At 46.1% G+C, this 18,160-nt stretch overlaps 1 protein-coding gene across 1 annotated transcript in view; it reads left to right on the forward strand.

Annotated features, from left to right (window-relative positions):
- The window catches only part of SVEP1 (sushi, von Willebrand factor type A, EGF and pentraxin domain containing 1), a 169,305-nt gene extending 161,515 nt beyond the window's left edge, over positions 1-7,790 (forward strand). The window contains exons 48-50 of the mRNA XM_065406573.1: positions 1,498-1,593; positions 5,525-5,618; positions 7,760-7,790. Coding sequence (XP_065262645.1) covers positions 1,498-1,593; positions 5,525-5,618; positions 7,760-7,790 — 221 coding nt within the window. The remainder of the gene's footprint in view (positions 1-1,497; positions 1,594-5,524; positions 5,619-7,759) is intronic.
- Positions 7,791-18,160: the final 10,370 nt, after the last annotated feature.

Genomic DNA, 18,160 nt, shown 5'->3' on the forward strand with positions numbered 1-18,160 from the left:
CCACAATTTCCCTTGCATATGGAGGTAGATATATGTATATAGATATAATATCAGACAGTATCTTTCTATCAACCTACCTATCAAAAGATAATGGATAGATGATCAATGATAGATCGATCGTCTATTTCTTATCACTGTGGTATCTAGGTGCAGATACAGTGTCTCTTGATCGCCAAAAGGTTTTTCCATAAAGCACTCTCTATCTGTTGTTCTCATCTATCCACTGTTACTTCCGGTTTTTTCCTTCTCCTTTTCTCTTCTTCCTTCACTCTCATTTTCTCCTCACTTCCCCTTGTACATAACAGTCTCCAAGTATGTGAAAGGTACATAAAGAGAAGCATGATAAATTGTTCAGCTTATCCACTGAGGACAGAACAAGAAGCGATGGGCTTAAATTACAACAAGGGAGATTTAGCTTAGGCATTAGTAGGCTGACCAGACAGCAAGTGTCAAAAATCGGGACAGGAGGTGGGGGGTAATAGGTGCCTATGTGAGAAAAAGACCCCAAAATCAGGACTGTCCCTATAAAATCAGGACATCTGGTCACCCTAGGCATTAGGGAAAACTTCCTAACAGTAAGGGCAGTTAAGCCCTGGAATAAATGGCCTAGGGAGGCTGTGGAATCCCCATCATTGGAGGTTTTTAAGAACAGGTTAGACCAGGGGTGGGCAAACTACGGCCCGCGGGACGCATCCGGCCCATCAGACCTTTTAATCCAGCCCTCAAGTTCCCGCCGGGGAGCCGGGTTAGGAGCTTTCCCTGCTCCGGTGCTCCAGCCGGGGAGCGGGGTCTCCGCGCGGCTCCCGGAAGCAGGGGCAGGCAGGGGACTCTGCACGCTGCCCCTACCACAAGCGCCGGCTCTGCAGCTCCCATTGGCCGGGATCCCAGCCTGGAGCACCCTCCTGCACCACAAACCCCTCATCCCCAGCCCCACCCCAGAGTCTGCAGCCGGAGCCTCACCCCCCCATGCACCCCAATCCCCTGCCCCAGCCGGCCCTCCATACAATTTCCATACCGAGACGTGGCCCTCGGGCCAAAAAGTTTGCCCACCCCTGGGTTAGACAAACACCTGTCAGGGATGGTCTAGATAACACTTAGTCCTGCCTCAGCGCAGGGGACTGGATGGGATGACCTACTGAGGTCCCTTCCAGTCCTACATTTCTTTGACTCTATGTTCAGCCTCTCATGCCCAGTGCACAAATGCAAGCTGCAGCAGGGGCGGGATGAGAAAGGCCCAGTATAGGTCTGATGTATTTGAAGCTGAAATTATTTACTCCCCATTGTTAGGCCAAATGCAGATTTGCTGCCTATGGATGAGTTTTATTCTCCTTGTGAACAGACCACATGCAACACTCCTGATAGTGGGTAGAAAACAATTGATGAGCTGAGCTTTTGGTGGAACAAAGGTTTTGTTCGACTCTTCTCAACTTCCCTCTCTCCTTCCCTGGTGCTAATGTTTTTCTTCTTTGTCCTTCCTCTCCCTTTATTTTTTCTTAGCAATATGCATCCTGCCTTGTCTGAACGGAGGTCGCTGTGTGGCCCCCTACCAATGTGATTGCCCAGCTGGGTGGACTGGATCGCGCTGTCATACGGGTAAAACTACTTTTACTCACCTATGTTTCCTTTTCCAGCGTTTGTTGTTATCAGCACCAAGCAAGGCAATATAGAGGCATTTCACAGGGCTCTGTGGTAACCACTGACTGGCTCAGAAAAAAAAAATTACTTAATATTCCTGGAGGGTTTGATCTCCACTGCTGCAGGCCATTTTCAGAATAATGTTGTTCTTGATTAGTCTGCAAAGCAGCCTGCTCCCATTATCAAGGGAGCTTTCTGTTAAGGACCTGCAGATAGAAGAGAGGATTCCCACTGCCCATTTCCAAGGAAAGGAATATTACCATATCACCCGACCAAGGACTGAGCAGAAAGCATGCGTCTGAATTATTGCCGGATCATAAGAGTTGGTCAGCATCCGCAGTTCACACTGACTTCAGTGGGACTGCAGGTGTTCCACATCTCTTTTCTCTGAGACATTTGTGTGAACACCAACCTTTGCATTTGTGTTTGTCACTTTGATTTATCCCACTGTCCAGTGTTAATTTGTGAGGAAAACGGTACCTAGCACAAATAAATATGAGCAGAATTTGAACCTGTCCTTTAAAGACCCTCATGTTACTTAGTTTTCAGTAGTCACTTGTGGGTGACTGCTGACGGCATGGAGAAGAGGCAGGGGGGAAAGAGATGGACGTGTTAGTATGTTAGACAGTCTAAACTCAAGTGATGCAATTTGCGCCTTGTGTACAATACATTAGTAGAGAGCTCAGACCTTCAATACTTATTGCTCGTTGTTTGTTTATTCCTTTGGAATACTTGAGCATCCATCCCTAGCTCTCAGTGTAAGCCGTGTTAACTACATGTTCTGTATGTAGGTCAAGGTATGTTTAGCAGTGTTCTGGCTGTGCTAGAGAGCGGTGCTCTGCAGAGGTCCAGCACCCGCACACCAGTTGCCAGAGGCATTCTGTCTTCGGAAGGCAGAGGAGAGAGGCAGACAGAATTATTATGCATTATGCAAACAGTGTGCTAGGTGCTTAGGGCAGAGTCCTTCCAAGAGGAGCAATATGCACAAGCCTCTACGACTGAACTCCTTAAAATGCTGTAGCATGAGCTCCCCTCAGCTCGTGCCACTAATGAGGTGCTTGGATGGTATTGGGACCAGGCCATATCCCCAGCTTGGCCTTCTGGAGTGCTTCTAGAGTGCAGCAGCTCAGGTCTTGCTCACTCTCTCCTGCGCTGTCATTCTGGCTGTCCTGTGCGCGTGTGCAAGAGGAGGGAAGCATTGCCTGCACCTTCTCTCCTCGCTTGTGCCCATGCAGGGCTAGCCAGAATCCCAGCCATAGTATCTAGTTTAGACAATCCAAAGGACAGAGTAGTGGCCCTATTTTTAAACCTCCAAATAGATCGGGGGAGGGGAGGGGGGAATCTATGCCTTGGACTAACTGAGCTGCACTGCTACGTTTGAAATACTTTAAAGAATTGCGGGTCTGACGATCCCTTCCCACTGGTGTAAATTAGAATTACAGACTTGAGTGGAGTTACCCAATGGTGTAAGTGAAAGAAGAATCAGGCCCTGTTTCTATAGCCACGTTGATCACACTTTATACTAAGGTTCTATTTACAAATGATTTATCCAAGCTTAATAAATGAGAGCTGTCATGAACACATTGCAGACATGAGCAGAATGTGTTATAGATGTTTATAATATCATCAGCTAAAGGTGTTCTAGATGGTTATAAGTAACCTGTTGGGCTTGATAACACTCAGCTAGCCCTTTAATAAAAGATGCATTAATCATGAATTTACTCTTTATAAACTGTTTTTAAATGGAATCTTAAGTGTGGCACAGTTTAACGGAGTATAGGGCCTGATTCTGCCCCCATATAGCACTTTACACCAGTTAATTGGACTGACTTCAGTAGCATTACTCTAATTTATGCTGGTGTAAGTCAGAGTCAAGTTTTGCCATTAATTAATAAATATAGCAGGTCAGCAAATATGAGGGAGATGCCATGTGATATGCCGCAGGCCTAAGCATTCTTCTGAAAATCAAGATGCGAAAGTAAAAATTTTTAAACAAATCTAAAAGTAAAAAAAATGTAATATTTTCTGAAGAGATTTGTGTACCACAGTATGCAGTAACGTTCCCTCTGATATTTTACAAAGCACCATAGGAATTATTGCTGTTATGTCTGGATGACCTAGGAGATTGGAGACAGGATACACAGCATTTCTCTTAAGCCATTTGAAACCATGCCAGATTGGAAATAGCCCAGAATTATTATCACCTAATGGTTGTTCCGCAACCCATATGTTATTTCTAGTGGACAGGTCTGCCCATCACAAAATCCATCATCAAAACTGGCATCCTCATTGGCATTTTCAGCAGAAAGGCCAACATTAGATTAGTTATGGAGATACAGAACTCGCCTCTCACTTTTCAGTCAGTCTGTGAAGGTTGGAGTTTTTTGAGGCGCATTGGTGACGTGAGGTCAGGTGTGGGGAGGTTTGTACCACTGCTGCCCTGACTGTACCTGTGCTATGGATAAAGAGAGAATTAAATACAGTTACATGGATTTTTTTTAAAGAATCTAAAGTAGTTTTCAGCGTGACGTAATTCATTATATTTAATGTGCAGAGAATGGTCCGTTTCTGTAACCACCTGACATAATTTTGGTGCTGTATTGCCCCCCATCCCTCCCTTTAAATGGATTGGGGTAGTGTAACACCAGCTGCTTTTGCCGATTCCTGCCAAGCGCTCCCCTTTCTGTCTTCTGTGGCTCCATTTTTTAATCAGTTTCTGGATAGTGGTGCATTCTCGGTGCCTAAGTATTGTCAACAGCGGCTGTCTTACTCACTATGTTTTGCTTTTCCTCACCAAGACTGTATCATCTGCTTAAGCGACTTTACATTTTTCAACTGTCCTGTGCTATAACATCTTCCATTATGAAGCTCATTAAATGTGTCTTCTAGTCTATCCTAGTAATCATATTGCACTTCGTCTCATGGACTCAGGGTTGACAGGAAGACTTGGGGCTTTGTCTTTTTCTCTCTGTTTGCCTGATGTCCATTTGGCTGACACAGCAGAGTAACTGCAGCTGCTTCATGCTGTCCCGACACTACCAAATGGGCTTGGTGTTTCTTCACTACTTGAAGTGCTCTGTGTAGTTCACTTACGCACTCCTCATGGCTGTGAAGTTTCTGTCAGGAAGCTGTCGTCATTCTCTGCTTCTCCTCTGTTTCCATGTTCAGCTGTTACTTTATCAAGAATTACTCCTCCTCAGAAGTTAGTTTTTAAGTGGCTCTTTTGTCATCACGTTCTCCTTTTCATCTGGTATATTTCCCCCCTTGCGACCATGTTGAGTCTCTGCTTTTCTGCATGCAGTTCTGGGTATTGTTTGTGTCTCTCCTTCCAAGCAAACATCCATGTTTCATCTCTGAAAATGAGGCCTTCTTTCCTATTGATCTCTTTGATGTGCTACGTTAACTCCTCCTACTGCTTATATTTGCATTCCACTTTGCTTGCCTGAGCTTGGAGCAGTAACGCATGTTTTAAAGTCAACATAAAATATTTCATTGAATGTTTCCTGCTGCTATGCATATCACAGCAGCTAGCAAAAATAGCAAAGAGGGTTGATTCACACTTAACAAAGATCCACTTCTGAGCTTATTCTTTCCAGAGCAAATGGTCATATCCAAACACATTTTCAGGGTTGGGGTTTTGAGAACACCTTGGTCCCTCCTGTTCTCTGCCTGTGGCACACAAGAGTTTAGTCTCCTGAGAGCTGTAGTACTTTTGTCTAAACCAAGTTATTGGGTTCAGTACGGCTGGGTGGGGTTTACTGGGCTCATTCTGTGACTAACAGAATGATACATACAGGGCTAAATGGATTTTCAAAACTTAATCTCCCAGATGAAAACTATTCTAATCCTACTGGAGTACATATGTATACATGTGTGTATTTGAATGCAGCTGTGTGCCAGTCTCCCTGCTTAAATGGTGGGAAATGTATACGACCAAATCGGTGCCATTGCCCCTCATCATGGACTGGACATGACTGCACGAGGTAAGTGCTGGCAAACAGTCTTTCACATCAGGTTTGTGTCTGACTCTAATGATCTAATTAAATGGAAGGTAAAGTTAAATAAGGAGCCTCTGTACAGATAAAAATCTTTTGGTGCAGGTCCGTTGAGGCATGTAAGCAGCATGCCCTCTACCTCTGCAAGGTATTTATAAAAAGAACAGGAGTACTTGTGGCACCTTAGAGACTAACAAATTTATTTGAGCATAAGTTTTCGTGGGCTACAGCCCACTTCATCGGATGCATAGAATGGAACATATATTGAGGAGATATCTATACACATACAGAGAGCATGAAAAGGTGGGAGTTGTCTTACCAACTCTGAGAGGCCAAGTAAGTAAGAGGGAAAAAAAACTTTTGAAGTGATAATCAGGATAGCCCAGTACAGACAGTCTGATAAGAAGTGTGAGAATACGTACATGGGGAGATAGATTCAATGTTTGTAATGGCTCAGCCATTCCCAGTCTCTATTCAAGCCTAAATTGATCGTAGACCACCACTCACAGTCTATGGTTTGTTCACTGCACCAGATTTGGCAAAGGCCGCCGTTTGGATTTTCTCCTCTTGTTTTATGGGGCTGGCTCTAATGCCTATTTCACTTAGACTGTAAGCTTTCTGGGACTGGAACCCTCTTCTTGTTCTGTCTTTCAGGACCTCAAGAGAGGTTGTTCCTGTGACATTCCCATCTAGGACATGAAGCAGAAAAGCCAGAACTCCCATGACAAAGCCAGTTCTCATAAGATTTCCAGCTTGATTTTTGCAGATTCCAAGAGGTTTGATAAGCTTTGATTTAGCAACCAAACCTTTTGGAGTTTATCTGAGCCGAACCAGAACTTGGAACCTTTTGAGGTTCTCCTGTCACCAGTTTGAACTGTTTTTATTATTAACCAAAGATTATAAATATGTGCAGCACTTTATATACCCAGAAGAAGACAGGTCCCTGGCCCAGTGAGCTTACAGTCTAAGGGTCCAGACCTCGGTACAGGGAACTTCCATCAGCTCCAGTGGAGGTTCTGCATGCAGACAGCTTAAAGGGTTGATGCTTAATTAGACATAACACAACTGATGACCCTGGACAAAGGAGATTCAAAAACAAGAATAATGAGAGCTGTTTTGTTTGTTTCATACCTTGTTAGCTTCAGACTTTGGCCTCAGCCCTGCAGTGAGCTCCATTCAGATTCAAGGATCTGTAGCTCACCGCAGGATCGGGACCTTGGTTTAAGTTTTAAAAGGATACAGTGACACATACAAGCCAGAGTAGATAACACTGAAAAGAAGGCTAGTAGTGGTTGGCTAGCTGGAAGAAATGACTTTTAAGAGGAGATTTGAATGACTGGAGGTTTATATCAGGATCCAGGACTAGATTTCCTTCATTGTTTCCAATATAGTGCCAAGTGTCAATCTTTTATATGCTCCCTGAAGCCACCTGGCTCTCAAGGCCGTCTTTACCCATACACAAACTACGCAGCTGCGTAGCGCACCAGGAAATTTGGGGCACCAGGAAATTTGGGGCACCAAATTTCCCCAGATTTCCTGGTGCCCTACGCAGCTGCGTGCTGCTCCAGCGGCCAGCCCGATCTCCCGGCCAGCTCAGCCCCCACCCCACCCCCACTCCACCCCTTCCCCTGAGCTATGGCCCAGGGGACTGCAGCAGAGGTCGGGCCACTAGTGAGTGCTGGGGAGCGGTTCCCCCTGGCCCCCCTGCTCCCCAAGCCTGGGAGCCAGGGGAGTAGAGCGGAGCGAGCTGGGGCCGGGTCACTCCACTTCCTGCCACCCATGAGTGCGGAGTCAGACCCACCCTGCAATCACCGGGTGGCAGGAAGTGGCCCCAACCTGCTCCGCTCTGCCAGCTCGTGCTGGGGGGTGGTTTCCCCCCAAGCCTGTTCCTGCCCTGCCCCCCACAGACCTTGGGCACAGCCTTCCCCACCCCCCACAGACACCTGGGGAGTCCCACACACACAAACAGGCCTGGGGCAAGTCCCCTGCACTGCGTAGGGCACCACAATGTCCACGGACGGTCCTGCTGGCTCTAATCACTTCTGCTTTCATTTTGATATGCCTCACCCTGCTGATTCATTCTGTATATTATAGAACACTAATCTTGTTTTGTTTGTTTGTTAATGCAGGAAAAGGAAGGCTGGATTCTATCCCTTTTAACAGCAGAGGAACTGTTTTATACTAAGAAAATATTTCTTCAGCATAGCCACTGGGGCTTGAAACCTAATGCATTGTAAATCAAATCCAGTGCTTTTTTCCCCCTTGAAAATGTTTTTGCTTTGTGATATATTTTTCCTATACTTTTCCATTTTTAAAGAAACCATCTGTATTTTTCATATACAAAAATATAACAAATATATGCTGCTACACACACACAAATGTACAAATTCTGCTGTCCAGCAAGGAAATAGCTTGTGTACATTTTGGTCCTTGCCATTCCTTGAATACAACTGGTTAATTAAAATACATCTTACTGCCAACCAAGAGTAAACAGGATGTTGCAATTCTGGATACTAGTTGCCAAAGCCTTACTGTAATTCAGCAGTTAGACGGTAGACAGTAGTTACTGTAGGCTAAACTGAGCTGTGAAACATTCCATGATACTTTGAACCTGATCTCACTTACACCTATGAGAATTAGGTGTAGTTTGACTGAAGTCAATCTCAACCTCCTGGCACTCTGCTACAATGGAGTTATACCAGTGTCAGGCTGGTGAAAGAGGAGAATCAAGCCCTATAATTTTTGTCATAAGGAATTAATTTTCTTTGAAAATGTTTTAATGAGAGGGTGTTTGTGTTAAGTTTACCATAGATTTACTGGTGAAATAGTCACAAGTTTAGACTAGGTGGGAGAATGTTGTGTAGCTCAGAATGAAATAGCCAGACAACTCCAGTAGCCATATCCATGGAAACAGGTGAAACTGACAGGTGATATTTGTAGTGTGCAGAACCATCAGTGAACCAAAAAAATAGTCTCTCTCACACACATACACATACACCTTGCCAACTAAGAACTACAAAGTGCACAATCCACATAGGAGTGAGCTATTCCAAGTCATACGTAAAGTCTGTCGCGCAGACACCCCTATTGCTGAACATATTAGCGTCATAAGAAACATGCACCTGAGTGCCCTTGTTAAAAATGCCCCTCACTAGGGATCCAAAACACTGATACTCTCCTATTGCTAAGTAAAAGCAGGGGGTGAAAGGAATGTTTGGGGAGTGGAGTGTGTTTGGTATTAGCAGCATTAGAGAGTGAACGTCTGATGTATGAAAGGAGTTACTGTACAAGAATTTGGCTTAGAAACCTTACCTGACACGCCTTTCTACAAACACTCTGCTCGCTAGGTTCAAAATGCTCACGTAATAAAGCAAAATTAGTATCAACATTAGGAAAGAAGAGGAAGGAAATAATTTATCTCATGGAGCTTTATTTACTCTTAAACCACTCTGTGTGCACACTCTGGTTCCCCACCCTTCCCTTTTATAGTTAGGTATCCCTTATGAACGCGTCCAGGGAAATGTAGTCAAAAACAAAGAGGAGTTAATAATTATGTACGTGCAACTGCTGTGGGCACCAGTGAAAGGAAAACATCTGATTATTGTGGTGCCAACTATAGAGGCAGAGAAAAATGACAAGTGGATCCTGTAATGGTAGCAACTGCCAATTTAAAAAAAAAAGTGGATTGGAGAAGAAAAGGAGGGAATTTTGTAAAATGGATTCTTCTTTTCCTATCTCAGTTCTAATGCAAATTAAATTCCAGCCTTCAACCTGCAACCACAGCAAACAATTGATAGATTTCCATTCAGATTGTAGAATGCTATAATTGAACAAAAGCAATTAGAAGAGTTAAGGAGCTTCTCCTCGTATCAAGCGGAGATAGTACAGGGCAACTATACTGTGGCACCCAACTCTACTACAGTGGGTTTCCTTTACAATTTTGATTTAATCATTACTGCTAAAATATCAGAATATGATAACGTGCTACACTATAGTTCCCCCCAAAGAAATAATCATATAGCAACTTAGGTTTTGGAGAGGTTTGCACCAAATAGTTGCACGCATGCTCTCAATAAATACTGTCCTTGGGAATGAATCACCACCATTTATCAATACGCATTTCATTTGCCTTTCTCTTTGCTATCACCGAAACTCTTCGTTTTCCGTTTTTATTTTGTTTAAAATGTCCTGGGAATTTAGCAGTGTTTATTACAAACGTTTAAAAACTGATAAAAATCAGTGCAACAAATTAACTTCACAATTGTGTGGGTAAATATGGAGGGATGGGGGGATAGAAAACAAGCAACAAATAGAGAAAAGTAAAAGCAGTTTAATGCTGTGGTTAATTTCATGAACTGTACTTTAATAAGCACACATCTGCACGCGAGTGTATCTTCCACTACATTACCTTATTTTAACAGGCAGCCTAACATTTACACTTAGACATAGTATTAACATAAACACAGCTACCTAATGTCATGTATTGGGTTTCTTGAGAGTCCAAAATTTGGGTGAAAATCAGTAAAAACTGAAAAATGGCTTTTTTAAAACCCAAGAATCTTTCAGTAAAAATCACGTAAAACTGAAAACAAAGGGCCTTAGCTGTCCCACACGGAGTGTTACTGGAGGCCTTTTGTTCCATATGACCTGTTTGCAGTACACCGCCCAGAAACTACAGGAGATGGAGTGGGTAGATGGAGAAAACTGAGCTATCTTTTTATATACACACACATTTATATATATATTGTTCTTGTCTCTTTACAAAAAACAAACTGTATCTTTTCTACTGTGTCTGTATAGTGTGTGCCCTTTCTCTCCTTGTGATGCCCTGATTCTGTCTCGCCCTGATGCTCTCTTTGGAGTAGAACAGTGTTGTGTATGGAGGCACTTTGTGTTGATAGGAGACTGCTTAAGAGGAGCCGCATGGCCTGCCTCTAGCACTGGAAGTTCACATGGATGAACAGTTAGACAGGACTCAAAGACCAGTCCGGAAAAACCATGTCATTAGCAGAGCTGCTGGCAAGGCACAAAGGCTGTTCTAGTTAATGATATTTTGCTCTTTACAATAATATAGTCTCAGAGGAACAATCTTTTTGCAAATACTGTATTGTCATTTATGTCACTGCTTGTTGTGTGTATTAAATGACTTCTGTGTGATGCACTTTACACTGTAAATAAAGTTGCACCCTATTTAGTACCTGTAAATACAACTTTGCGCTCTTTCATTAGCGCCTAACAACAGCTTCCTGTGTCTCCTCCCAGCTCTCCATGGCCTGATGTAGGCGTTGGGGTTGTTAAGAGAAGTGGATCTCCACTCAAGTGCAATGATTGAATCATTAATAATCATTCTGAAAGACTAATCCAGGACATCCAAACTTCATTCTTTAGATGAAGGTGCAATTAGCAGTGTTTTTAAAATCCTCTCCTCTGGTTGGAGATGTATGAAAAGCGAATGGGCCAAACTCAGGCCTGGTGTAAGCAAGTGCAACTCTATTAAAGTCAACATGTGCTCTTCGCTACCGGTGACCGAGCTGGATTTGTCTCGAGTGCTCTGCTGGGCTCCCGGCATTGTGCACTGACAGGAAGGTTTTCAGAGGCGCTTAAGGGGATTTTCAAAGCTATCCAGGTCCCTGCTGAAGGGGAGCTGGGAGCCAAACGCCTTTAGACTCTCTTGAAAATCCCAGTATCTTGTGGACGATATGCTATCCTAGAAGATATTCCCAACAACTGATGTTACCACTGTTCCATACGAGGAAAGTATAGAACAGGTCAGCCAAACGATTTTTTGCAAACCACACCGCTGGTTGCAGGTCACATGAGAAATTGCACTGGATTTAATGAAAGTCAGCTTATCATGGGGACTTTGGGCTTGTTTAGTGGCGTTGGGCGGCTGTTTTCATGCAGTTGTGGCCTGTGTTGTTTTTTTCTGCTTGTCTCTGGAGTCTGATTTTTAGGGGGGGAAGGGGATTATGCCCTATGCTGTTTTTTTCCTCAAACTCCACCCGGCAGCATGGCCTTATGACACAAACTCTGCCCTGTGGCATGACACACAGATACAAACCCTTTCCCCAGACATGTCTTGCCTTTTCCGCAGGTTTTTAGACCAATCGCACTTGTTTGCGGCAGGTTTATGGCAACCCTTGCTGTTAAACTTCCCAGGTCTGCTCACTTTTACAGCATCTTTTTCGCTTTCTCGCTTTTTTATCTAAAGGAGGCAGAGCCTGGATAGAGCCTGGAATTCCAGGGCTGGGTGATGGGGGCAGGTTCCTTCATCTCTTTGCAGCCCCCTCTGTAAAACCAGGAGAATGAGCCGAACCTCCTTCTGTGAAGTGTTTGGAGCTCTGCAGATGGAAATGAGTGTCTGAGTGAAGTATTTTTATTAAATGGGAGGATTGGCCAAAGCCTCCAGAGAGAGACCATTTCCACACTGAAAGTGAAAGGTCACCATTTCGCTTAGAGGACTGTGTCCTTGACGATTAACCCTTTCATACCTTCACACACACACACACACACACACACACACACACACACACACACACACACACACACACCATTGCCATTCGCATCTGGCTACTCCTCTTTCTTCTGCTAAAGGAGCCATCTGAACTGCCCCTTCTGTTACCAGCCCTGCCTAGACTCACCCTTCTGCCCTTTGAATTTTTACGGCAGGGTGTCAAAAGCAATTGCAATTCTCTCCTCCCAGTCCAGGCACTGTTCTTGAATCCATTCCCTATTTGAACTCTAGTATCTGCTTGTTCGTGTTCTTACAGTGTGGGGGCTACTACAGGGGAGGGCCTGATCCTGCTGCCATTGAAAGTAACAGGAGCAGGGCCCCTGAAGGAGGATCCCGTAGTGCTTTTCATATAATCCGTGTATAATGTTATGTCCCATCAGGGCCACATTATGGCAGTCTGCCCCCTCTCCCCCACTTGGAGTGGTGATGGCAGGGGAAGCAGCATGGGGCCATCTTCTCCTCCAACTCCACCAGGAGCAGCAGCAAGCTCCCCTCTCCCCTGGAATGGCAGGGGTAGCAGCCAGGGGAACCCCCCAGACTTACCCCAGCAGCTGGGATGTATCTGCACAGGCGCTGGGATTGAAGCACTCTCCTTCTCCTGACAGAGTCCTGAGGTAGGTAGTGTTGCTGGTGGCCCCCAGAGGAGGGGGAGTTAGCACTCCTAGAGGTGCCTGGGATGCAGGTCACCCCTCCCAGGGCCAGAGTTTCAGCTTGTCTGCAGACTTAGAGAGAACCGTCCATTAATTTGCCTCATGCAAACACGGGGGATAAACGCCTACTTGTTTTTAAATGAAAGCTGAGATGCGGATGTAATCACATGACTCCAGCAGCTGATTCCTCAAGTATGGATTTACAGCATTCGTGCCTTAATCCAGAGCTGTTTCCTATAGGTTTGTTTTCCGTTTAGATTTTAGAGAATGTAACACTGGTCTGAGCTGCTAAATCAACAGCCCTGGAATTTTATATCACCTTATGTGCAGAAAGGATCGTGCAGATTGTGTGAGCTCCGGCATACTGCCCGTATTTTGACTTCTGATTTTACAGGGCTGCTGCATATGTCGAAGTGTCTGTAACTCGTGGTTGCAAGAACATAACAGGTCTTATATAGCACTTTCCATCCAGGGATCTCAAAACACTTGACAAAGGCCAGTATCATGTCTCCTTGTTTTACAGGTGGGGAAACTGAGGCAAGGGAGCTGGGAAATGACTTGCCCAAAGTCACCTGCAGCCAAGCTGGGAATAGAACCCCGGCCTTCTGAGGTCATACTGCCTCCCGTGCTGTGTCACAGCAACCTCAAGGACTGGTGGGCAGTAGCCGCCTATCTGACCTCTGCATTGTAATCTCTGCTTTACAGAGCAGAATAACTGAGATGAATGGTACTCGGTTAGCTGCCCTTCCTGTCTAGGTTCTCACTCTGCACCCATCCATGTGGTTTCTGAGCACCTGACCTGTTCATTAAAGTGAACACCAGAGCGAGACGATCTCTAGTCATCTCTTCCGCGCTTCTTCTCTCCTCCCTGCTTCTGTAGAGAGGTTTATTTGGTGGGGAGGGAGAGCTGGTTTCTAAATATCTGGGTTTGAGGGGTGGCTGGGTTACAGCAGTCGGTTTCACGTCCATTCAGAAGGAGCTGGCTTTTGTGTCCCCTCCAGACACCAGCTCCCCAGTCGTGCACCAGTAGCCAAGGAAGCTCTGTCTTTTGCTCCCCTGAGTTTCCCGCTGAAAGTGGAACAAAGCTACTGTGGTAGGTCACAGTGGCACGGGGGGTGGAGGTGGTCCCTCAGGTAACCTGGGCCATTCGTGGGCAGGCTGTGAAGATGAGGGCCGAAGACTCAGATCTACAGTGACGCAGCGATGAAAGTGCAGCGCATGGTGACGCGCTCTGTGGAGCTTCTGCTGCTGAATGAGTGAGCTGCTGTCCGGACTAGTGGGAGCTTTTTGAAGGTTAGCTGTCCAAATCTGAGGTGCAGAGTGTTACCATAACCAACCTGGAGGGGCAGGAATATAGGGATGGCCGTGGCCAGATCAGATCGTGTCAGGCACAGCCGTCGGTGGGAAAGGGCATTTTGTGTGGCGGTGGCTGTTTGCTGTGAGGGCAGCTTTGCGCTCTCAGGGCAGGGCAATGCCATGCAAGTGGGGAGTTCTTCAACCGGCTCCTTCCTCCCCGCCAGCATCAACTCACACTGTCCTGGGTTCAGTTTCAGCCAGCTGCTCTTCAACCGCGTGCTGATCTGACCATGGCACTCGACTCGTGGGGAGATGGACCTGGAGCGAAGGTGATGTAGAGCTGGGTGCCGTCTCCCTACTGCTGACGTGTCAGTTTATGCTGCCTCACTGCCTTTGTGCTCATGCATCTGGTGTCTGCAAACCCCCTTACTCCAGGGCATGGCTGCTCTTAGCTTTACTGCTAGTACAGCGTTGTCGGCTGATCTTGGGTTTGCCACCATTTCTGATTGTGAAGGGTGGGGGGGAATGTTCTTCCCTTTTCTTTAAAGTAAGTCAAAAATGGCTGAACTGACTGGGCTCCGACTTTCCCGATCAATTCACCTTTGGGCTGAAACCACCGGTGGAAAGAGTCGGCCCCAGAAATGAATCCGAGAATGTTGCAAGCCATTAAAAAGGGGGGATGAGGGGCGAGGTTAGAATGGGAGAGGCAGTTCAGTCTGAGTAACCGTAGTCACGCACGCACTTCTGTACACAGGGCCGAGACCTGCCGAGCTCAGCTTTGACTCCCTGGAGCCCAGCTGTTCTCAGAACTGCGGTTGCCAGGTGATTCCTTTCTGCTGAGTGGCTCTGTAATGAGGGATCCCCGATTGCCCAAACCCCAGATTTTACAAAGGTTCCCCTGGGATCTTTACACAATGAGGGTTTTGCTGAATGTACATTGCACAGCAGAGTGGCTTTTTTTTTCTGGCTTATACGGCACCATGCATGGAGCCTGTGCTTGATCAATACATACTGTGGGCCAGATGCTCAGTGGGTGTAAATCAGTGACTTTAGTGCAACTCCACTGATTCGCCCTAGCTGAGAATCTAGCCCCAGGCTTGCATATTACATCGAGACCGTCCTGTCAGCAACTGCATTTTCTCTACACAGTGTAAGTTAGGTTTCTCTAGTGAACAAATGCAAGTGAGTTTCAAATGCTAGTTTAGTGTCCATTTCAATGGTGATTAGTGTTCTATAGATCATTTTTCTGGTATTGTAGGTATAGGAGCAGCTGGAAAGTGCTGTGCAAAGGACCAAACATGTTACACAAACCTTGCCCCAAGGGGCTCCCAAGTGAAAAGCAGAGTAAAGAAACTAGACAGACGTGCACTGCAGGCAAAGCAACCTGGTGACTGTAGTTAGAATGTCTCCCCAGGCAGGTGGGTTTTCAGCAGCTTCCTAAATGAGCCGTGGGAACAGGTCTGAATTCTGCTGAGATGGTTGCCCTCGAAATGTGCTTGTACTGCAGCATCTTTCTGCACTTGCTGCCTCTCGGGATGACAGCCACCACAATAACAGAGCTGTGCTAGTATAACGAGACCATCCTGCCTTCCTAGAGCACCTTGGGTGAGTGGGTGCAGAATCAGTCACACGCGGCCTGACTGATTCCTAAAGAGGCACCAGCCAGCGCCTGCTATTCGTGTGCAAGAATTGTGGGAATGCGCCCGTGCTATGCCCGAGGGAGGCTGAGCCAAGAGGCCTTTCATCTCTGAGACAGAAAAGCAGGATTTCAAATGAATTAAGTGTGGATTCGCTGCACCCTTCCTGTGCTTCATCTGTGCTGATGATGGTTTTTCTTCTGCAGGGGAGGAGATGACACTAAACCAGTTGGGTTCGCTTGTCACTATAGGAAGTGGAGGTGAAGTGGGACATGCACAGCCCATGCAGCAGAGAATGGAGGTGTTCTCGCTGCACAGGGTAGCATCAGAGGATTTCCTCCAGAGGCCCAGAGGGGAACCTGCTTACCAGCAGCTATTGCTAAACCTGTAAAACAGGCCAGTGCACCACGAACAGGAGAGTTTGATCTGAAAAGGAAGTTAAGACATTTCAAACAGTACGAAGTAGCAGCTGCCCTTAATGATTTTAAAAATTAAAATAAACCTAAAAATAATGGACTATTTCAACTATTAGATTACACCATATTATGACCTGTCAGGAGTAGAGGTACATACTAAGCACCTGATTGGAATGGGCATGAACAACACATCTCGAAGAACAACCGTTACGAGAAGGGGAGTAACCGTTTTTTGTTGGATATTCTATTTCATGGGAACTGTTGAAAATCTGTTTTCATTCTGAATCGGAACAAGAACAAATTATGAAATGGCGACATTTCCCGCAAAACGGACAGTCCGAGTTTTGACTGGCTCCATTGCTGTCACTCTGGGCAGCGCCATCTTTTTAAAGGCAGGTGTTTTGCTTTGGGCCTGTCATCAGGAAGGTTCTGATAAGTACATTCAGATCCAGAACCGGGTCCAAACTGTTCCAGAGTCTGTGGGCATTCAGAGCTGAGATTTTGGCTTAGACCTTTGTGATTTTCATAAAGTTTTAGGGCTTACCTTCACTTAAAATGTTACAGCAGCGCTACGGCTGCAGTAAGAAGCAACAAAGAGTCCTGTGGCGCCTTAAAGACGAACAGATGTATTGGAGCATAAGCTTTCGTGGGTGAATACCCACCTCGTCAGACGCATGTACTGCTGCAGCGTTGCTGTAGCGCTTCAGTGTAGATCACTGACAGGAGGGACTCTGCCATCAGAGTAGGTAATTCTTCTGTCAACCTAGTGCTGGCTGCTTAGCCTGGGCTCTAGGACCCTGCGGGGTGGGAGGTCTCAGAGCCCGGATTCCAGCCCCAGCCCAGAAGTCTCCACAGCAATGAAAAGGCCTCGCAGCCCAAGCCCCACAAGCCCGAGTCAGCTGGCACGGGCCCACCGTGGAGTTTTCTTTGCTGTGCAGACATCCTCTAAGGGAGTTGGCCTCAGCCCCACGTGGGCTTAGTTATCTGCATTCCGGCTGATGGGTTTGATTGATTTCCTTTATTGCCACTTGCACAACCATTATATCCCCAGGGCATAGAGAACATAAACAAGGTTCCCTATAATTGGACAGGAAGGAAAAAACTCCATTTGTCACAGTTCAGAGCAACTGCACCTGTATTCCCCCTGCATGGTCTAGCAAGGGCATCCACCCTAGGCTCCTGGCGCCGCCCCTCTCTCCCTCCTGACAGGGGTTTTTCCAGGCTGAACAGTTCCCTGCCCACACTGTATTATTCCCTAGCGAGTCAGACTGCCTGAACAGGCCAGCAGCCCTTTGCTTTCTCCTCAGCGGTTACACACCGGTGTGATTGCCCATGCTTTTAGATTCACACACGGCTTTTCTGAGCAAGCACATTTAGTCTTACGGTAAAACCATTACAGAGAAAACAATAAAAGAACTGACACACACATGACTAAGCTTCCCAGAGATCTGGCTGGTGAACAGTCCTTCAAACCCCAGCCAGGGGTTTTCCTGTGGTCACAATTCCATAGAGCAAGCACTCTCGTGATGATGTGAGTCACTCGGGTAACAGGTAAACAGCCAGACAAAGGGTCCCCCCCTCAGGGCAAAGCTTCAAAGGCTGTGGCCATAGGTGGGCGTTTTCAATCCTCTCCTCCCAAATGCTTCCTTAATTCGTCAGCTAGGTGTGGTTCAACGTCCATGTGCAGTTACTCCAAATCAGATTGGCCGTCATCTGTTGAAGATTGCCAAAGCTCCTGCTGCCGTTGTCAAACAACAGGTACATAGGGAGTGGCAGCGTTTCCTGAGCAGTAATCCAGCCGATAGTAAAATGGAGCCATTCACTAATCTGGAATTGGATGAAGTGCTGAATGATTTAAAAATGGGTACAGCTCCCGGATATGATAGAATTGCACCGGAATTCATGAAACATCTGGGTCCTCGTGTTCGGGAATGGCTCATTCAGTTTTTCAGCGGAGTTCTGCGGGAATCCAGACTGCATAGAATCTGTCTCCAAGCAAAGGTCATTGCCAGCTGAA

The sequence above is a fragment of the Emys orbicularis genome, chromosome 6 (assembly GCF_028017835.1).
Source record: "Emys orbicularis isolate rEmyOrb1 chromosome 6, rEmyOrb1.hap1, whole genome shotgun sequence".
Classification (NCBI taxonomy): Eukaryota; Metazoa; Chordata; order Testudines; family Emydidae; genus Emys; species Emys orbicularis.